Consider the following 23,367-nt stretch of genomic DNA (forward strand, 5'->3'; position numbering starts at 1 on the left):
TAATTCGCCTCAAGAAAGCTTGTCATGTGCGTGGCGATAATATGCTCCAAAAATTTGCAAGGAAGGGAAGTAAGAGATATTGGCCTGTAGTTAGATGGGCTGTGTTTGTCTCCGGATTTATACACTGGAATGATCTTCCCCACAAGCCAGTCACTGGGGATATCACTGGGGAGTTGTCCAGTACCTGCAAACGCTTTCCGAGAGGACGTGCGCCCAGCCGCATAACGCGCCTGCACGAAGGTCATTGTGGTTGTCTCACGGAATGGTGTGATCCGAATTATAAAAAAAAAGAAGAAGAAGAAGTGCTGTGCCGAATTAACAAAACCGCGCTGCGGTGCTGTACAGAATATTTTCTGCCGTGTAATGTGAGCGTATAAACTCCAGGAACGTTCACAAACCTGTCAGGAACTGTTACAGAAAATAACAACAACAACTTTATTTTGTCTTTGGAGAGTTGGGAGTTTCATCGCCACAGGCGATACTCTACCCCGTTGCTGGTGGGAATGTGGGGAATAAAATAACGAGCCCCTTCACAATAACGATCGAAGTCCGATGGTGTCCAGAAATGTCAGAAGAGCTTTGAGCGCAGAGCGTTGCTGGGCTGGATTAGGCCAGGGACCAAGCAATTTCGATAGGGAGAAGGGGCGAGAGTCCAGCTGACGAAGAGACTCGGAGAGTGTGGTTCGGGAATGTTGGTAGTGGGAGCAATGAAGAAGAATATGCTCCAGATCCTCAAGCATACCACAGTGGCAGCAGGTGGGAGAGTCAACTTGTCTCAAGCGCCGTTCAATTCTCCGACGCCTAGTGACACCCCTGGCTTCCCGCCAATGGACACCCGACATTCTTCCTCCCTCTATGTTGAACAGAGTTGATTCGACGCTCGCTTTCCGCATGCCACGAAACACCTCTCGTCAAGATGCTGCATTAATCCACCGAACGCGCCTCGATGTGGCCTTTACAGAAAATATGTCATTTGGTAAGTGCGTATTAGTGAGAAAATTAGTTTATAAAACTACGCGCAGCAGCGGCGACTTCACCCGGCTATACTCCTCACGTGTGGTGACACCCGGTTAGCGGAGCACTATTTATTGACTGGCGAGAAACATCTGCTAGCCACAGTGTGCCAGTTCGGATTTCCCTCAAGTCATTGAGGGTTGCTGCCGCCGTATGGAGAGAGTAACTTTAATGTGGAGGCTGGAGGTTAATCTGGAGGGAAATCTGGTCGTTTTCAGTTTACAAAATTTATGAAACAGCGCCCAGAAGCGTATACTCCTCGGACCAAGCCTACCACAGGAAAACGGTTGAATTGACTTTCTTTCATTCTTCTGGGCCTCCCATGGTCCAACGCCGAAGTAGAGAGGCTGTTCAGCGCAAAGACTATAGTGAAACAGAAACAAAAATTCAAAACCGAATTGCACTTGGCGTTTAGGATGACATTATGGCTGTCAGTGTTGAGCTTGAAAGAAGCAGTCAGTGCTGCCGGATCTGCGAACCACCAGTAAACGTCATGCAATCCATTGGAACTATGACGGCGTACAGTTCTACCGCAAACACGCGGGCGGATACTGGTACCTGAGCGAGTGCTTCGCAAGGTGCAGATATCCAGGACGATATCCCAAGCTGGAGCTTTCCGCATAGCCACTGTACAGTCTGCATTACATAGTTCCTGTTATGTGGTAAACGCATCTACAGTCGCGCAGTTCCTTGAGGCAAGTATGTCCCATGCAAGTGTGCGTGCCAACGTTGACTTAAGTTGGTGTTTATAAGGCGGCTCCTGAAGAAAATTCAATCAACGGAGGCTTCAAATAGTGGAGTTATTTTAGCTTTATCGGGAGTGACAGTAGGAAATGACTAAATAATACTGGCTAGCGAGAGCGACGAACGAGACGCGGGACAGGCGGCGTACAATACAGCTTCAAAAACGAAGAAAGAAAAACGAAGGCGCTTACCTCGCTATTGGACGACAGACAGGACGTCGCAGCCGAGAGGGGCAGCTTTTCCCACCAGCGAGATTGAAATCTCTCTTGCTGTCCTCGATTGAGCGTTGCACTCCCACCTTTCTGTGCGAATGTGCATCCCAGAAAACTGCGCTCAGTGATCTGCAGACAGCGGTCACACTTTCTTATATTGTTCTTTCCTTCTGTCTTCCGTTTAAAACACAGCCATCCCTACCTACAAGTCTCCCGTTTCCCCCTTTGTCTTTCTCCCTCCGTGAGTTAGTCGCAAGTGGGCAAGGTTCCACAAGCTGGGTTGAAAACACTTGGAGTTTGGCTTTAACATGGCTTCCTCTCTTCACGGCGTCCTCTGTGTGCTTTGTTTATTAATCCACCTCGACTTGCGGAAACCCGACATACTGGTGACTCGGCATTTTAGGACACGTAAGCCTCCTGGCTAACGGGACATTGCTCACATGTCCGAATCCAGACGCACCGACATCACTCATGACGGATGCCTCGGATACAGCAAGTCCAACAGCATATCGATGGACAGACGCAGCCCACCTCTTTTGTTTTCACTCTGCCGACGGAACGGAACTACAGTACCTTTGGGCGAAAACTTCTAGCTGTGTACTGTTGAATTCGGCACTTCAACCACTTTCCTGAAAGACGTGCCTTCACCGTGCTTACCGAACCCAAGCCGCTAACGTTTGCCATGAAGTCGATGAAATCCAAATCCGTATCTCATACACGGGGGAACTCGGACAGATGTCATTCATCCTCGAATTTACGTTCATTATGTTCATTATGTCAAAGGCGAGCACGACGACGTTGCCGACTGCTTGTCAAGAATTCACTCCGTTAACTTTATCACTAATAAATCGGGTAGATACAGTGCTCTTGTCAATGCTCAATCGCAGGTGCAGGAACAGGCCGATATTTGCGCCAATCCCGAATCCTTAAAGCTCAGCTACGCCGATTTTCGAGTGTTACAGATCGGAATGGTACTCACACGATGTGTTCATAAGGGAACACTGATTATGTATGCAAAATAGTTATCCCAAACTCCTCGCGGTTTTCCGAAAAAGTGAATTTCTAGTTTCACTGACATCCCGTCTTGTGACCCGCAAACCTTGTGTCGACGACACATTCGTGGTCTGCCCGCGCTCCGGCTTGGCATGACTTTTGGCTTCGATTCTTCCGCCAAGCCCGCAAGTTTCTTCTACCGAGCCGTCTGCTGCGCAGATTCACATTGGGGAAGTGATAAACAGTTCGCTATTAGGGAGCCAGTATATTTCTGGACTTCACTAAACCCACGAGGAACGTGAGTTTTGCTTCCTTCGACTGCAAAGCATTTGCTAGGCCAGTACAGACTTCCTGGTGTGATTCGTGTTCTGTGCTGCGTGCCGAGAATGCGTGAGCGTTTTGCTCCCGTCTGCAAGAACACTTCAGCATGCAGTTCCAATGTTTCAAACCACAATTTTCCGAAAGGCGAAAGAGAAATCTATTGACTGCAACAATCGGTTACAACTCCGACTGGGTGCCACCTTCGAAAGGAGCGATTTGATCTGTTCATCTGGCTTATACGAATGTTACGGAAGCAATGCGCAACTTGTTTCACAAGAAGCCGAAGATGTCTCGTCCGGGATGCTGTGCGAACCTTATCTGCAGCAGGAGATTGCAGGGGCAGGACTAGGCAGCAGATAAAGGTAAGACGCGTAATGATAGACAAGTCAGTCATGCGGTGCAATTTGCATCACGTAGAAGAGAAAAATACGCTATCTGTCGGTTACTGCTTCATCCTTTAGAGATTACGCCCCAGCGGGTGTATTCTCAGTACAGATTTGGAATTCCCTTATTTGTTAAATGATTTCGCAGGCATTCTGGCACCACCGAAAAGCTTGCACTCCACGTCTCAACTACCACCGTCTGGGTTTCAAGCTGAAGGCTGTCACCAGTGCCAACCAGACGCCCATTCAAAGTTCATCTGTTTTTGTTGACGGAACAGTGAGACCTGGTACTGAGACATTTCATTTTCTGATTAATCAAATGCATTCCATCACTTGTGCTCGACTTCTTGTGTCCGTATACCCTTGCTGTTGCTTGCTAGCTTAGAGCAACCATGCCTGAGGTGCCAGCGCTTTCAGAGTACATTTAAGCAGTATCATCGCATCATATGCACGGCAGCAAATCTTGTGTATTTTGAGTAAGGTATAAATTCAATGTTGGCTCAGCTGTTGTATTTTGGTCACAAGTAAGGTGTTTTTCCAGAGCGCTCAAGGGCAGTTCAAGCAGTTTCATGTGTGCAACAGCACACACTTTTTCTCAGTTTTGACTAAGGTAAATCGAAATCTTCTAGTTGATGTCTTTCGGTCATAAATTATGTTTTTCGAGACATTCAAACAGCATCATGTGTGCAACAGTACATACTTTTTCTGAGGTGAAGTAAGGTAAATCTGTCCGCCGTGGTGTTCTGGCAGTGCAGCAGAAGCTTGTGTTGCATTCAAGTGGTATCATGTATACAAAAACTTGTTTTATGCCTTTCTGTAGCTGCTGTACTAATATTGTGAGTACAGAGACATTCCTGCAGAACATATCGGAGCATCACGTGTGCTATTGTTTGTATCATCTGCAGCAGTATATTGATAATGTTAATTATTCAATGACTTCAGCTAACATTTACATTCTTACTTCCAGGTAAACCTGTCACACAGATGCCCTACCCCTTGGTATGCATAGTTCAAGATTGTACCGAAACAATCCACCTGGAGCATTATTCTTCAATTGGCAGTGGCATTACTATCACAACACACCACATACTGCATGTCTATGGTGCGTGTACAATGCATCAAACCTATTCTCAGGTACAGGCCAGCTGGTACGCAATTACAACATGAAACAACTGACACAGAGACCGTAAAGTCATGCCTTTTCCTCCGCGCCTCGGGTTTCATGTTATTATCCTCACATGCAGCCCAATTCGCCAAAACACGAACAACTGCTAGAGAGCAGCATGTACTGTTTCCGTATAGCACTTATGGCTTGCGTCCTGTGATCGGAAACAGTGATGTCTTTTTTCTGCTACAACCAGTAAACTACAGTAAAGATTTAGAAATACTGTGTCATACGATAAAGCACTATGGGAAATGGCAGTTTGAAAAACTGGAAAAGACTGTCATTAGAATGGGGGACATGTTCTACGGTGAAATTTTTTACAGTGTCTGCTATACCACGTAATGCACTGCAGGCCTACCACAGTATGGTAACGCTCTGAATACTGATTTGCTCAAAAAAGGAATGTGTGCGTTTCTTGTGCTAACTTCCCCTTATGCAAGGTTGTAGAAAAATGTTTTCAGCTAATGGGTAGGGAGAGGACATCATTCTGGAGTCTCGTTGACCTACAATGTGTCTTGTGTGAAGGTCATTTTGAAGAGTGTAGGTGGTAAAAGACTGTGTTCCCACATTCTTGGCAGTGTTGACTAATAACCATAATGAACTAGAGAGTACATTTGTTGCTTCATATATTTGTGTCATGGCAAAGTATGTAGAGATACATCTGTCTCAACATGCAGGTGCCAAAATTGCTTTTTGTGCCTAAAATATGACAAATAGTTGTCTGTTCAACACCACTAATCATGTGCCGGCCTCCATGACATGTCTGTGACATTCCAAAGTGATTAACATGTCCCATAGATGTGTGCAATGCTGAAGATGATTGTGTACCTTCTATGGATTCTTGTTTCAAGAAAAGTACTGTGTGATTTGCTAACAGCACCTAGCTGTACCTTCACAATTCTACATAAAAATATGTCAAGTTTCCGGAAGGAAACATCATTTAGGTCCATAGCGAAAAACCCTGAGACGAGGGATAGGAAGGGACATACACAATGTCTCAACATAGCGTGTTTATGTCCCTTCTTGTATCTCCTCTTCAGGTCTCGCCATCATGGACACTATCACCAGCTCGCTTGCTGTTGAAGCGTTCCTTCAACGATAAGAATCACTTTCATGAACTGGATGGCAGCCAACATGCTGTCAATAAAAAGAATAATGGAAGGAGCTCAATATGATCCTTAGGCTGTGCGTGGTCATTGCTTTCTGACAAATGGTGACTTAGAATTTCAGGACAGTGCCTGCAGTGGTAGTATTCTTGTGTTCTCACCCTTGACGCCCATTGTGTATCATCGGTCACCTGTAATCTGCTAATATGCACATAGCTAAAACAAAGTATATTTGTATTTCTTTGAATACAGTTGGTACAGCACATTGTTTTTTACATGTTCTATGGAAAATATAAATAAAAAATTCTCTACTCTGCAAGTCTACAGCTCTGTCAGCTCTACAGAGCAGCTTCGAATTTCACTAGAAGCCACGTGTGAAACCTAGACCAAACTAGTGGTGAGGGTCCTTATAGGTCATAGATAGATACTATTATTATTATTATTATTATTATTAGATCATAGGTCAGGCTTAGGTCCTGGTTGGTAGCAGCGCATTTGAATCGTATTAAAAATTGGTGCAGGAGGTGACCAACATAACTAAATACACCAACTGACTCTCACAAATTTTGTGGTGTTATACTTTTGAAACAACATTAATACGACGCAGTGGTCTTTTCTCCTTTGTTCCTGTTAACCTAGAAATATCAGGTCTTCGGCATCACCAGCCTTAGTTGCTGAGCATGCAGTTATTTACGTTGAGCACTGCAGTTTCATATTTGTTTCTCTGGACAAACAAGCCCGCTTCCCCATTTTGATAAGAGTCTTTCAGCTTTGACAGGACATTTGTGGACAAGGAAAACATTTGGAACACTGTGTATTTTGCTATGAAGTGCACCGTACAAGGCAGAGGACACCATCAACCATTTCCACCAAGGTTATTAAATTTGTGATAAAATACATATACCTTTTATCACTGACTAATTTGGTGGCAAAGTTACTTGAGTGGCAGTAGTGCAATTTTGTGGAATGAGCAAGGAATGTGCAACTGAGTGTGGAATACACAGCACAGTGTAATGTTCCTTATTCTGGCAATGTTAGCATGGTTCAAGAAGTGGGAAATGTTGCACTACCCTTAATAACATCTGTTGGGCCCAGCAAACAGGATACACATACCCTGATCTGAAGACACTATGCCTAACTCAAAAGCAATATGAGATCGACCCGTACGTGTTTATTTGCGAAACTATTATGGATGAAATGTGGCCTGTGTGGTATAGAACAATGCGCACACTCAAGTAAACATGCAAAAAATACGTATAAGGACTCTCGTCCTACATGCCGCGATGCGCTCTACGAGATAAACAACACACTACAAAACTACATCCAACACTTTTTGTGCGGGGCAACTCTAATGAGCACTTTCATATAACCGACGAATGGTTCAACGAGTGCAATTCGAGTGGTGACGATACATTCCTACGTCGTTCATTGCAGTCGCGCTATGATGATGCACAATATATGTATCTCGTGTAACAAGCCTAGCAATCGCACGATGTGCATGGGCAGAAATACGGCCTTCTTTCTTTGAAGACCAGTCCTCTGCAGGTATATGCTCAAACGATCACTAAGTCTCACGTTGTTGCTCAATCGCTCCCATTCCTGCACTTGTAGTAAAAGCAGCAAACGGGTTGATGTGAATGGCAGCTGAACGGTTGAACTGCGAAGTTCTCGAGCACATAATCACAAAATCACGCCGAAAATGATGTTGAGGTGAGTTCGCCGTTGTTGTTTCCATCGTTCAATAGTTCTCGGGATTACCTCGGACGAAACGCTCATCGTAGCCGGCGGCCATAACTGGATTTCCTCGCAAACGGGAGAAGACGCCAGGGAAGTCAGAGAAAGCCTCTGCTTTCATCCAATCAGACGAACGATTCTCTATCTACGTAGATGGAGCAGGTTTATCCCATCTATGTCACAAAAATGGCTGCGCCCATGGCTTGTTTTGGTTTCTTTGATGAATTCATTTTCGTAATAGGAAGACAAAATTGAGAAACGAACGTGCGTTTCGGGGGCAGTTGGATGTGCTCGTTCTGAATATCACAACCGTTTCAACGCATCGGGAAATCGGCGTAGGTGACCTTTAAGCTTCCAAACCATCACGTTTCCTGACTTGACACTGGCCCTATATGTTAAACGTCAACAGGAGAAGCTCGGCCTCTCATCCGTCATGCTTTTCGAAAGGACATTTTTCGCAATCTGCACAACCTTTCCCGCCCAGAAATCAGCATCTCAGCGGCGCTTACTTTCGATATTCATTTGACCATCCATGAACAAAGACGTCGAACACTGGTTTCGCATGTGCGATGCGTGCCACTACTCTGAAGTTCACCGGCATACCTCACCTACCTTTCCTCCACCGGGGGCAATATTCTTCCGAGTTCATTTTGACGTCGTGGGACCTTTCCCTTTGTTTCGCGGCTAGCGTTATCGTCTCGCCGCAATCAACCACTTCACCCGATGGCCCGAGGCAGACATGGTAGACGAGGCAGACCCATGAAAGTCACTATCGCTCAGACAGTCGCGAGCACGTTCATCACAACTTGGATTGCACAATACGGTGTGCCGGGAACAGTAACAACCGACAGAGGAGCACAACTCGACTCATCTCTCTTTAAGGAACTCCTCGTCTTATTCGGCTGTGACGGATTATACTGCACAGCGCGCCACCCAGCTACCAACGGCCTCGTCGAACGGTTTCGTAGACAGCTATATAGGCGTCACTTATGGCTCGTGCGGAAGTTAATGAGATATATGTTCTTCCCTTTGTTCTGCTAGGCATACAAACAGCCCTGAAAGCCGATAACGGGTGCAGTGCTTCCGACCTCGTCAACGGCACGCGTTCCGACACCCTGGCGAATTTATTGCGCCGCTCCCAACAAACAATACGCCTGATGACGCCAACTATGTGCCAACTGCAACAATTTATGACCTGCTCATGCACCGTCCACTCCAGGACATCTAACACCACATCTGCATACGTTGGGCCCAACTGGAATCTTGCTCACATGTCTGTAAAGTCGGAGCATAAAAAACGCGGACAACGTGAAGCACGGAAGACACACGCAACGGATACGAGCTCCTACTAACAAATTCCGATGCAGCAGCAGTAAGCACAGCACTGCACCCCCCCTACGACTGACCGTACCGCGTTCTAAGGCACTGTCCTAAGCAGTTCACCACAATCGTCAACGGGAGACAGGAAGTTGTGAGTGTTGACAGGCCGACACAGGGGCGCCAACACGAGGTGGGAGGGAGGCAAAGGGGCCGTAGCCCCCTCTCCCCCATGGATTCAGCAAGGAAACATTGCCGTTGCAACACAATGACAAATTATGATTCCTCGATTCGTTCAGCAGTTCAGAAACGTAGGATGTCAGAGCAAAGTGAATGTAGTTGCGGGTACAGCAGACGCACGGAAATAGTTGCAGATCTCGTACCGTGAAAAGCACCACCCCAAACATTCTGCCCTGGCCCCTCCCCTCGAAAAAATCCTGGCTGCGCCCATGGGTTCAAACAAGCCCGGCCGGGCAGCGATATCATCGACACATGGACCCTCAGCACAAACGCCATCGCCTATTCTTGTACACACATCTATCGAGCCGACAGAGGCAGTACAGATGCCACATGCAACTCGCCCATACATCACCCGTTCCGGCACACGAGTACAATGGCCGTAACGCCTGGTTGTAGGACAATAATGGACTCGCCTCCTAACTGGCACCTTTTGACATTCCTTACAGCTTGCTCTCTCCTGTGGGACACGTTTTCTTTTGTTTTCATTCTATTTTCGTGTCATATACATGCCAGCAATATCACAAGATTTACACTTCGGGGCACTACTTCAGGTATAACTTCAAAATTCGATTTTTTTGGTTATATGAACTTGCATGTAAGTCCCTGCGGGACAAACCGCTCGACAGTTCTTTTGTTTTCCTACGACACACTGCACGTGTGCCAAGCGCGGTGTCTGTTGGGTGACTGACGACATTCGTGCCGTCAAATGCGCAACATTTCCCCTTCCCGGCGCCAGTGGCGGCAACGCGTAAAACATCTAACACATAAAACATTTATCTAAACAACGTTACCTCACTCTTTGCGATATCTTTCAAATTTGCCTAATTATGAGCGTCTTAATTAATCCTTCAAATTTAGTGACGCGACCTCGCCCATCATGACGCCGCATACGTATCGCAAAAAAGACGTAGTTCTAAGTCAAAACCGTGTGTGGGATACCCGAGAATATGGGAAAAAAGACCTTCTAGGGGAACACCGACTCCTGTCCGGGATTGATAGAACGTCGAGGAGGGCAGGTTGTGCTGGGGAGCTGCTCATCCTGGGCCTTCAGTCGAAGACATTGCCGATAACCTCTTACGACTGTGTACGAGGCAAAAAAAAGCTGTTTTGCGCTCTGCACCGGTATTCTGACTGAGTGTTGAAAGTGTAGTGGTGCTGTAGAGTGATGCGAGGAACCGCGCATTGCAGGTTGAGCCCTGACAGGGTTTACTGACCCCTTCAACCGGTAATTAGGTCACTTAGGTCAAATGCACGCAGTTTTGCATTAGCTGAGTTAAGTCGTTTTCAGCTACGGGTATAACTAGACCAACTACCTAGTATGGAAAGAAAAGCGTAGACTATCGTGCGGGTGCTGTCGTGAACACAGCGACGTCATAATCTAAGCCTTACACTCCCTGCTGTCCATTTCCAATGTCGCCTTATTGTTAGCTTCTGATCACTCTTCGCAGACGTCATGGCTCTTAGCATGCTTTGGCGGAAAGTAGTGCATGTATGCTTTGGAATGTGAATAGTTTCCTTTTAAAATCCGTGTTAGCGCCCTGAAGCAGCTGAAATGTAAATGGAGCTTCCCAGTTCTATAACACGGACACGATATTGGGAGGCAAGGCAAGCCCGAACCAAGAATGGTTTGTGAGAGAAAGCATACACCTACGAGTCCAACGCTGTTTTGATATACAGGGTGTCCAGAGGTAAACTTTTGAATTTGTTTACGTGTCTCCATCAGTGTTTTGCTATTAACGCCTCGCAAAAAGTCGTCTTTCTGCTCTAGTTCGTGTGGTAAACGCCAGCAGGACTTCTCAACTGATAGACCAGTCAGGACAGGTCCCAGTTCTGAACGCTAGGGGTTTCATGCATGAGTTTCTGCATATCTCTATTTTGATTGGTCACATCTTTGCAGTGCCTCTTAAGCACTCAATGTACAGCCCCAGTGGATACGCGGAGGCAGCCATGATCCCTTGCTCTAATGTTATTGAGGGTGAAGGATTGAGATGGAGAGGCGTTCAGATTTGACCTGCTACCCTTATCTCGGAGCAATATCGTGTAAGTTCTTGCAGCAGAGGTCCGGCAAGCATTCCGACTGATCTGTCGAATTTATACAAATTGTTCAAGCATCGTCGTAGAATGGCGATAGAGGGTGCAGGCGACGTAGTAATGATTCATGACAGAAGACCGGTACGTGAGACACAGGCACATAATATTACTTGTCTCTGTGCGTGTCCATGTGCCTCGGTTCAGCATCATGAACACGTGGAATGTTTGTGTTTTAGATACATTTTCACTTGGTAATAGTGAGTGTTAGCACATCGTTGATAATGGGACTTGCGAAGAACCGTATCGACAGCACTCAATCAGCGGATAGGATTCTGAGCCATATGCACGCTGACGTTGGTTCCATGGCCGATAGTTGACGGTGACATTAACAACAGTCTACTAACACTCAACTCTCTATTCTTTGTTACAACTTTTACATCATATTTTCCTTTTGTCTTTTTCTGCAGTGAGCTTCAAAGGCCACGTTCCATCAAGACATCAACATAATGCAAGCAATTCAGACCCCAGAAATGATGTCCACAGCCTCTGGGCTGCCATTGGGCGAATTTCTCAGACTTCACAACAAGTCGTTTTCAAGTAAATGTTGCCATCATGGAACAACAACGGAATGCATACTACTCAACAACTTGCTCGTCTGGAACAAAGTGCTTTGGTGTAGCGGTTTCACTCTCACAGAGACAGATCCCGGAGTGCTCACGCTCTTCTCATGCGACGGAGACCTTGTCACCGTACGAAGTGCTACATCTTTGAACATGAGCGCTGCGCTCATTAGCGAACACAAGAGTATAAAATACTTCTGCTTCCGTGAGATAGACGTTAATGTTCTGGTCCGCATCCTTGCAGAATTGGTAAAACGGTCTGACGTACGCGGGTTCGTCCTGGGCTCTACGTATGACGGCGGCACACGTTTCCCTTTTTTGGGCTCGCCCTTAAACACGGGGCCTCAGCAAGTCGAGTATGCTATGTCTTCTGCCATGATGATATCAACTATGGTGCGCATGGCAACGTCGCTCGAGGAGCTTCAGATCCAAGATGCGTCCATAAGGAACGACGCAGCCGTTGCGCTGGGCAGGGAATTGGCGAAGAAACCCTCACTTAAGACACTTTTTCTGTCAGAATTGTGTCGAGAAGTTGCGATATCCTACATTTCTACTCTTCACGCCATGGATCCGGTCAATAGGGTTCGTGTATGGCACGTTTGCTCCCTTACACTTCGCGGATGCAATGCTATTCAGTGCAAGCAGCTTTGCAATCTCTTGGTATCGAACACGACCATCACTTACTTGAACCTCTCTGGAATCTACAGGCGAGCGTTTGACAATAAAGCTGACTATAGCCACAGAAGAGAAAACGCGCTTTGTGACGAAGGAGTGCTAATGCTTGCAGACACGCTTCGTCGAGCAGGCAGCGTCACGATCCTAGTTTTGCGAAACGTGGGGTTTAGCAAGGAAGGGGCTGCGGCACTGGGCCGGCTGATGGTCACAAACACAGTAGTACGTACACTGGACATAAGCGAGAACGAACTCGGGATGGAGGAGTGCATTGCATTAGCAAATGGACTGCGCCTAGCGAGGGTTCTCAAGGAATTCATCATGGAAAAATGTGACGTCACACGTAGCGGAGCAGTGAGTATCCTGGAGGCAGTGCGAACAAATGAACCGTGCACAAGGGTGACGTTCGGAAACGCTTTCGCTTTCAGGGACAACATGTTTCAACTGGACTTCGTGCAAGTTTTTTTAAACAACTACCCAGAGAGTATGGCATTTCTGTGGGAGATTGATGTGGTGGAGACTGGTCAGGTACTTCTCACAGATCTGCAGCACGTGAGGCAGATAGTACTGAAGTGTGACAGAGATTTTCCAGTGGACACGTTTTGTGCTTTTCTTCAACATGACGGGACGGTGGTCGACGAACTGCGCCTCGTTTTGGACAATGCGTCTTCCTACATAGTAGTACAGCTGGCTAGGTCCCTTCAACGCATGAGTGGTCTTCGGAGTCTTAGCTTATTAATGAATGGAGGAACAAATGAGCGAGCGCGGGAAGTGCTGGAATTCCTGGCACGGGCTTTGGAGAAGAACGCGACGCTCTGTAGTCTACGCCTGATGGTGCAGGTCAACGATGTAATCCATTCTTTTGCGCAACTTATAAGCAAAAGCAAGACATTAAATTCTGTCGAGATTTGCTACGCATTGGAGGAACCCGCAGTACATGAGCTCGAGCAAAGCATGACATGCAACTATGCCATTACGGAGTTTAAGGTACGTCCTGATCGCTCACGGTCAGAAAAACAGCGCATAGAGGAGCTGGCTGCGCGGAACAGAGTCCTTCAAGATCGAGCTCTGTGTTTCATGTTAGAAGGTACTACTGTAAAGAAGCGCTGGATTAAGGCCTTTGAACTCACACGTGACACGGGGACTCTCAGGAGGGCTGTCATGTCCAAGTTGGAGAAATCGGAGGAAGAAGCACAATTTCTGATTGACCGTAAATTGCGATACCTCCGGGACCATTACTTCATAATCAGCGGGATCAGCAAGGGTAAGATCATGTGCAATGCCTCGCCAACAGGTGCTACACAGTTACATAACCTCAACGCGGGATGCCTGTCTCATATTACAAGGTACCTCCGTGTAACGGATGTCAAGGAATCCAGTCTCTGCGGCTGATGTGGACTTTCTTCGATATTGAGCACTAGTGCTTGCAGTTTCGATAAATTTTTTGTCTGTTATAGCTTGAGCCTATATTACAAGTATATAGCGTTTAGACTGTTCCGGTTCTGCAAGCGATAGGTCAACGCGCATGCGTATATTTCTTCTTCAATCGCCACCGCATTTCCCACGTTGTATTAATGTGTTTTTGGAGCGGAACTCGAGGACCATACCTCGTGCACGATGATAAAAGCCTCGTTGTCAAGGAAGCAATGTTGCTATCTCTCAGATTATTTATCTGTTTTTCTTTGTTCTGTGAATACAAATAAACAAATATTGTTGTCTCGCAGTGGTCTCCACTGGGTTTGTGGAGTCTCGTGTTGCAGGGATACACATGGCTAGCTTGCTCTTTAAATGAAGCGTTACTTGAAAATTTCTCACAGGCTCTTCGAAAACATTGACTGTCCAGTAACAGTGGACTCGTTGTCTTCCGACTTTTCAAAGCGTTTAAAACCATGTTTCCGTACCATGGGCTTACTGAGGGCGTGGCAAGACGTGTCGTGTCCCCCCCCCCCCCGCTCCTAAGGTTTGAAGGTCACTTCTGAAAATTAAGCAACTCGTTATTTTTAGGTCGGCGGGATTTTTCTCAGATGCCATAATAATATGAACATCTGCACGTCGCGTAACGTCCGTCTCTAAGAAAGGAGATGAGAGGCTTGCATGTTCTGTTCCCCCTCCATAAAGCACTCTGCCCCTCCCCCATTGCAGAAATCCTGAGAACGCCCATACAACACGTACTAAAACGATCACGGACACAAATGCACAGTTATGAATGCAGCAGACACGGTTTGTCACGCTTTTTATCCGACGCGCCGACCGTTATACTCGGCGACGGCAGCGCACACTTCTACTTTGTGGGAACCTATTACCACGTCCTGGAACCATGCTCGCCCGCCCGGCCAACCCGGGGGAACAGAATGGAAAAAGATTACTGCGACAAGCAAGGAATGTTTATTCCACCTTGAAACCGCGACCAACCGCCCTCCGCTCCAGTCCCGTGAGTACACACCCCGCCCGGCCCATGAAGGAACGTCCCAGATGAGTTAATGCATCAACGAACACAAAGTTTATTCCATACCTTCATAACCTCGTACAGAATAATGCCCCGGTCCACGCACCTTTCTCCCTCCCTTCGAGTGCAAACGCTCCGCTCTCGTACATCCCATTTTTTCCCTCGACCCCGCAAGACATGTGACAATGCGATTAGCATATGACAGGAGGCAACGCCCTCTCGGGGCGCGTAATACAGCTTGTGGTCCTCACAACTTATAGTAGTAGGGACTCTGGGCCAGAGCGTCGAACCGAAACGTTTGCTTGATTCGGGTTCGGCCATAAAGGTTCGGTTCCTGTTCAGCTCCGGAGTTCACATTCAGTCGTGCCGCGTTAATATTGACAGTTTCGTCCCCGACCAAAATCGTTCATAAACCGAGTCATCCATCTTATTTAATACCAAGGAAATAACAAAAAGAAATTCTGAAGGTTTTTTGAAAAAAATTTTTTATTTAGTGCCTGCTTTGATTTAGTGCCTTCTTGAAGGTATACTACGTTGCACATTAGCAAAACGTCGGCAACACGTTGAGCCTGCTGCTCATTGTCCTCAAAGAATTAAAGAGCTTTCTGTAATCCCGCTTGAGCCATAGCAGACGTGACCGTTGGCTCCGCGTTGCTGAAGTCATCGACGCCAGTGCCTGATAACTTGTCTTGACAACTGTACCGCCCCTGTTCTCGTAAGGTGCCGAGCGCCTTCACTATGTTTAACTAAAGGCACAAATCCTTGCACGAGGGTCATTCTCCCGTGGACGTGTTCGGAACAGTCATAATGTCATACGGGTTTTTCCAGGCACTTCATGTCCACAAATAATCCCCTTTCCTCTTATAGTTCTTGTGGAAGATTGCGAAGGAGAGGGCATAGCTTTCTACACAACGGAACGTCCTACTTTCAAAAGTTCTCCTGTAGAATGTGGGGAGATGCATGCCTTCCATACCGATACCGTACATAATGACGAGACAAAAATACATGGACTATATGGTTTGTACCTTGCTCGACTGTTCATTGTCCGAAAATCGAGTTTTATATTAACGAGACGAAAATGCATTGCACAAGTTTGGTCCTCACAAAAATCGTCCATAATTCGAGTTGCCCATATTAACGGGGTCCCTATTAACGAAACACGACTGTATATTGGTTCGATTAACATGCTCAGATGCTGTAAACCGGTTTGGAACCGGTTCGAGGTTCTAATATGCTGGAGATGTGTTTGGAGGCATGGGAACCCTGAAGCTGCTTCTCTGTATCACTGACTGCGAGCATGAGCAACCCATGTTGAATACACAGATGAGTACACTCCCACCAGCACCAGTGCCCAGCAGGTTGAAGAACTCTGTGGCCCTCAAGTTGACCAGCTTGGTCGACAAAAGACGGTACATTCAAAAATGTGTTGTTAATCGCAGCAGACACAAACGGATGGGTGTAGTGGCACGGGAACGCTGAAGCTGCTTCTCTGCGTCACTGACAGCGGGAATGAAGTAACTCAAATTGAGTGCACAGATAACTACACTCCCACTAGCACCAGGTCCTAGCATTGAAGAACAGTCTGGCGCTCAAGTTGACCAGGTTGGTAGGCAAAAGACGATACATTGTCCTGAATCGCGGGAGACGCAAACGGATGTGTCTGGAGGCACGGGAACCCTGAAGCTGCTTCTCTGTATCACTGACTGCGAGCATGAGCAACTCAGGTTGAATACACAGATGACTACACTTCCACCAGCACCAGTGCCCAACAGGTTGAAGAACACAGTACCACTCAAGTTGGCCAGGTTAGTAGTCAGAAGAGGACACGTTTACAGCAGAGCTCTTTATCGCAGGAAACACAAACAAATGTGTCAGGAGGCATGGAAGCCCTGAGACTGCTTCTCTGAGTCAATGACAGGGAGCATGAAGCAACCCAGGTTGAACACACAGATGACTACACTCCCACCAGCACAAGTGCCTAGCAGGTTGGAGAACACTGCGGCCCCTAAGTTGACCAGGTTGGTAGACAAAAGTCGATACATTCAAAAATGTGTCCTTAATCGCAGGAGACACAAACGGATGTGTTTGGAGGCATGGTAACCCTGAAGCTGCTTCCTTGTGTCACTGACAGCGAGCATGAAGCAACCCAGGTTGGATACACAAATGACTACACTTCCAGCAGCACCAGTGCCCAGCAGGTTGAGGAACACTGTGGCCCTCAAGTTGACCAGGATGGTAGACAAAAGACGATACAGTGAAAAATGTGTCCTTAAACGCAGGTGACAGAAACGGATGGGTTCGGAGACACGGAAGTCCTTAAGCTGCTTTTCTGTGTCACTGGCAGTGAGCATGAAGCAACCCAGGTTGAATACACAGATGACTACACTCCCACAAGTACCAGTGCCTAGCAGGTTGAAGAACACTGGCCCTCAAGTTGGCGAGATTGGTAGAGAAAAGAGGATACATAGTAAAATGTGTCCTCAATCGCAGAAGACACCAACAAATTTGTTTGGAGGCACGGGAACCCTGAAGCTGCTTCTCTGTGTCACCGACCGCGAGCATGAAGCAACCCAGGTTGAATACACAAATGATTACACTCCCAGCAGCACCAGTGCCCAGCAGGTAGAACAACACTGTGACCCTCAAGTTGACCAGGCTGGTAGACAAAAGACGATGTATTGAAAAATGTGTCCTGAATCCCAGGAGACACACACGGCTGTGTTTGGAGGAACGTTTACAACTGAGCTCGTTATCGCAGCAAACACAAAGAAATGTGTCAGGACGAATAGAAGCCCTGAAGCTGTTTCTCTGTGTCACTTCCACCAGCACCAGTGTCCAAGAGGTTGAAGAACACAGTACCACTCAAGTTGACCAAGTTAGTAGTCAGAAGAGGACACGTTTACAACCGTACTGTTTATCGCACGAAACGTAGAAAATTGTGTCAGGAGGCAGAGCAGACAAAGTAAAGGTGAATCTTTAGAATAACTATAGTGTAGGAAGGACCAACAGCAAGATGCAAATGCAGCGTCTTGATGCAGCGCCACCTATACGTGGGAATGTGAACGCGAAGTAGACAGAGGAAAACATGGTTGTTTTCTGGTGGTACAAGCCATAAGAAATGCATTAGGTTGCATCTGCGTTGCTTTTACTTACTTTCTATGAACTGACGGCATGTGAAAAAGAAATGCCATAAAACTTCAGGCAAATAACTATCAGTCTGAAATGTTTGAAACTCCAGGAACGTCAGGTTCTATTGTAACGACGCAATCAAATTGTGTAACCTTTGCTAAGTTCATCCTGTAGATTCGTACAAAAATATGATAGCAGCGTGCAATCATGGTGTGCAAGAGAGCCTTTAATGCCGCAGGTCACAAATGCTCTTTCCCTCAGCTGCTGGATCCTAATGGTGCCTTCTTTTTCTTTATTATTTCATTCTCCGCATCACTACCAACAATGGGGTAGAGTATCGCCCCTGGCCATGAAACTCCACAGTCATCATCCCGCAGTAAAGTTTTTTTTTCTTTTTTGCATTTTGCACTGCCTGCCCACAATGCGATCACTTTTGCCAGCAGCCAGTTCTTGGCAGCCAGTAAAGAGTGAAGACAAGTTTCATGTCACTACACACCAGGAGTAGTATGGGCAAGAATGCTTCCGCTGTGTGCATTCTTGTAAACTAATTATTTCAGAAAATTCACGCTCCCAAAGGAAAATACTTTTCGGGACAGTTGCTGAGAGTAGTATGTGCATATTACATGATAATAGAATATACGTTCTAAGTACATTCCTTGCTCCTTTAATGTGACCTTTGCTGAGCAGACAGAACCGTGCTCAAGTTTATAGCCTATACTACTCTGAACAGTACTTACTGAACATGTACCTACTTTGAAAAGTCTAGACTGAAATAGTGTGCATATTTTTAGGACTATTTTCATGTTCGACAAACAAAGTTTGTTCACGAGTTGTTACCTAGTCAAGTATGTGTTGTAGCCATTAAACATTTGTTGGGCGTGTGACACATTACTGGAGTACTGGGCCTTGTTCCGGTAATAAATATCTATGTCATAGATATATACATAGCGTCTTTTTTTTTTTTCGATACAAATTTTTCATAACAGAGCTATAAGGGCTATAGACATCCTGTTTTCACTTCTATCATCTCTGGGCCGGAGGACGTTCTTGGCCACACGTTGCTCAACCGTCGAATGACAAATTACCTAAAAATCGTTAAATAACTTTCTAATCATAAAAGCTACAAGGTCGTCCCAATGAGAACATCTGGTCCTTCCAGCCACCTGATACGGTTACCACTTTCAGAACACAAATACATACAATAGATGGCCCACACACACAAAAAAAAAAGAAACGTGAAGGAACATCACTTTTTCCTGTATTTTGTTCGTTACGCATCTTTCCTCCACCCCTTGTGTGAGAGGGTGAAAGAGCACACTATCGCCTCTTGGACCCTGGAAAAAGGTCAAAGAACCAGAACATGCAACCCAAGATAAGGGCAGTTCCGATAGAGTCACCGGATACATTTGGCTTTGTTTTGTTTACACAAGTTAAAGCTCATCCTCGATGCATGAGGCTGCACTGTGCTCCTTTACCCTATCACACTGGGGTGAAGGAAAGACGAGTCTCCGAAGATGTGCAGTGAACAAAATAAAGAAAAATTGTGTTCTTCTGGGCCAGCAAAAGACAAGGACAAGCACAACCATGTCTACACTAAGGGTTCTTATGTTTATTGTCCGAAAGGTGCTCAGGTGGATACAACATCACATAGGCATACCGAATCTGGCTCAGATCCACCGGCTCTGGGTTTGGATATTCGATGGGCATCTCATCCGACACAGCTCGACCCTCTCAGAGTTTGAGCTCATGAGATCCTTCCCACAATCCCTTAGCTAAAAGATGGCGGCTATTTTCAAACAGTTTTCATCTAGACTGTCTGAACCAGATTATAGATTTAAATCTAAAAGCGATAAAACCCCGGTGCAGGGGACACAAAGAGACAACACAGACGAAGCACTGACTGACAAACAACTTTAATGGCAGGGACACATCTTAAATACACCAACTGCACACCCGACCCCTAGTGGCAGCCAAGGCCGTCATGCTGTAATCACAAATTATCACAAAGTTATCAAAAAGATATCACGCAAACAAGGCACCAGGTAAACGCCCCCCGAAACAGAATTCGCGTTAGTTATCAATGAATTGCTGGATTGTATCCGTTACCAACACGGAAGGCACGCTAATGCAACTGTCTCCAGCCTGTTTTATCAACAAGGCTTCCTTATAAAGAAGAACACCTAACTTATGACTTTTAAACATCACTTTTGTGTTTTTGAACAGAGGCTCGCACCCGGAACAGGTTCTTAAGTGTTCTGCCAGCTTACCATACCCCTTTCCTCTCGAAGCTCTATGTTCCATCAGACGTACGTTAACACAGCGTTTAGTTTGACCAATATACTGGCGCTACAAGACAAGGGAATTGAATAAACAACACCAACAGTGCAAGTCACAAAAGGATCTACGTGTTTTACATGACAACCCCCAGTTTTTGTCCAGTTACCCTAGCCATCAGAGACCTGAGCCAATAACCTCTTTTGAAAACTACATCAACACCATGCCTACAGGCTACCTTTTTTAGGCGACGGGAGGCCTGATGAACATACGGGATCACCCCAACCCCCCTCCAATCTCTCTGTTCACAACGCATGTGAGAATCACAAGGTTCCTTTACCAACCTATTTACGACATCACTGATTAGATTCCTTGGATATCCAGCGTCCTCAAGCCTAGTCACCTGCTCCATGCAGCTCGACCCCACCTTATGAACACACGACCTCACCAAAGCGTTTTTTATCAAAGATTTTGCAACTCCAGCTTTTACAGTTTTTGAGATAGTTGGTGTATTTAAGATGTGTCCCTGCCATTAAATTTGTTTGTCAGTCAGTGCTTCGTCTGTGTTGTCTCTTTGTGTCCCCTGCACCGGGGTTTTATCGCTTTTAGATGTACCACCAAACAGCCCGGTTTTTATCGCTTTTTAACCTACTGTCTATTCAGGCGGGCATTCACTGTGTTCGTTACATTCGTTGTTGGGACTACACGTCTTATGTACTGTTCATCGCCAAGCTGCTGCAATTATTCAATGACCTGGAGTGTAAAGCAAGGATTTACTCCTTCCATTTGAAGAAAGGTGGCCTACCGGATTGCCTTGTAAGTTGCGTTGGGCCTTTTTTGCCATCCAATGCCCACCGGCGCAGATTATTACGTCTCTCCCAGGCCGAGTGTTACCATCAGTGTAGGATACATCGAAGAGCTGCATTTGCTTTTGCAGAGCTCGTGTGGGGAAGAGCCTTTCACGAAGTACAAGACTTTAAGTATCTGCTAGCACTCAACATGAAGGATTTAGAGGATAGGTGGTGCAACATGTTACGGAGTCGTCCTCGGTGGAAACGTTCTTCGGTGAAGAAGTGTCAAGTGGTACAGGTGGGTGAAGTGTCCGTGTCACGGGACTCTATGGCTTTGTTGGAAAAGGGCCCCAAGTTTACTGTCCGTTCTAGTGTGTCCAAATGGGATTTGCTGGACATGGTGTATGAAGTCGGAAAATTGTTCGGAGAAGACCGGAGTCGTCAAGTCCTAGATGAACCTGTGTCTGCTGTTCAGGGATGTGAGAAGAGGTGCAACGTCGAACAGATCATAAAGACTTTGGTTAGTGAATTCAAAGGGCATAGGGTGTCTCTTCTTGAGGCTGACAAAATCGGGCAGTTTGTCCTACTAAGTCGCGATGAGTTTTCATGTAGGGAGAAGGCGGCCTTAGAAAAGAACTTTGTTCTTGTTAGGAATAGCCATGTTAAAGAGTGTAAGCGGAAGATTATAGAGTTGTTTAGGAAGAATGATCGGGAGGGTTTGTGTAATGCAATCAGGAAGACTGTTGGGCAGTTTTTGGAAGTGTTTTATTTGGTCAAACTTCATAAGGAGGGATACCCTTTTCGGGTTGTTATTTCGGAAAGAAACACATGGCAAGGAGTGGTCAGTACCTTTTTATTGAAAGGTCTCAATGAGGTGAAGTGTGAAGACCCGTTTAGATTTACAAACTCCTGCGGTGTAATTGAAAAGTTAAGGTGCGTTGAAAGTAAGAAGGTTCGGTTTTTCTCTTTGGATGTTGTTGATCTGTTCTATAGTTTGCCTTTGCATATCATTTCTGCGTGTGTACAGGAAGCAATATCTGTTGGGTTAGTGTCCTTTCAAAATACTGTGGGTGTATCAGCTAGTGTTTTCATGGATATTCTAGAATTGTATTTAGATTCTACTGTTGTGCAGGTGTCGGGTGGGGTGTTCCGACAACGGGATGGTGTGTGTATAGGATCAAAAATTGCTCCGGTACTTAGTGATTTGGTTTTGGCTAAGGTAGATAGGGCTGTTTCTGAGAACTTGGGGGGTGGGAGATTTGGGGTTGAATTTATTACTAGGTATGTTGATGACTTTCTGGTATGTGTGGGTATGGAAGGAGATGAATCGGGTATACAGGGTTTGTTTGTTGGAGAGAGTTTAGGTTTAAAGTTTACTGTGGAAAGGGAAGAAAATGGTAAAATTCAGTACTTGGATCTTCGGATTTCCTCTGATGGGATTGGAGTATGTTGGGAATATTGCCAGCGATGTAAAAAACCGTTAACGCCTTTTGACTCCAATATCTCAAAAACTGTAAAAGCTGGAGTTGCAAAATCTTTGATAAAAAACGCTTTGGTGAGGTCGTGTGTTCATAAGGTGGGGTCGAGCTGCATGGAGCAGGTGACTAGGCTTGAGGACGCTGGATATCCAAGGAATCTAATCAGTGATGTCGTAAATAGGTTGGTAAAGGAACCTTGTGATTCTCACATGCGTTGTGAACAGAGAGATTGGAGGGGGGTTGGGGTGATCCCGTATGTTCATCAGGCCTCCCATCGCCTAAAAAAGGTAGCCTGTAGGCATGGTGTTGATGTAGTTTTCAAAAGAGGTTATTGGCTCAGGGTTAACCGGACAAAAACTGGGGGTTGTCATGTAAAACACGTAGATCCTTTTGTGACTTGCACTGTTGGTGTTGTTTATTCAATTCCCTTGTCTTGTGGGCGCCAGTATATTGGTCAAACTAAACGCTGTGTTAACGTACGTCTGATGGAACATAGAGCTTCGAGAGGAAAGGGGTATGGTAAGCTGGCAGAACACTTAAGAACCTGTTCCGGGTGCGAGCCGCTGTTCAAAAACACAAAAGTGATGTTTAAAAGTCATAAGTTAGGTGTTCTTCTTTATAAGGAAGCCTTGTTGATAAAACAGGCTGGAGATAGTTGCATTAGCGTGCCTTCCGTGTTGGTAACGGATACAATCCA

At 46.0% G+C, this 23,367-nt stretch overlaps 2 protein-coding genes across 2 annotated transcripts in view; both read left to right on the forward strand.

Moving 5' to 3' along the window:
• Window positions 1-14,281, forward strand: part of LOC135378661 (uncharacterized) — a 52,189-nt gene extending 37,908 nt beyond the window's left edge. The window contains exon 2 of the mRNA XM_064611745.1: window positions 11,728-14,281. Coding sequence (XP_064467815.1) covers window positions 11,767-13,944 — 2,178 coding nt within the window. The 5' untranslated portion in view covers window positions 11,728-11,766 and the 3' untranslated portion in view covers window positions 13,945-14,281. The remainder of the gene's footprint in view (window positions 1-11,727) is intronic.
• Window positions 1-23,367, forward strand: part of LOC135386310 (uncharacterized) — a 532,914-nt gene that overhangs the window by 448,333 nt on the left and 61,214 nt on the right. The gene's annotated exons all lie outside the window — the stretch shown is intronic.

The sequence above is a fragment of the Ornithodoros turicata genome, chromosome 1 (assembly GCF_037126465.1).
Source record: "Ornithodoros turicata isolate Travis chromosome 1, ASM3712646v1, whole genome shotgun sequence".
NCBI lineage: Eukaryota > Metazoa > Arthropoda > Arachnida > Ixodida > Argasidae > Ornithodoros > Ornithodoros turicata.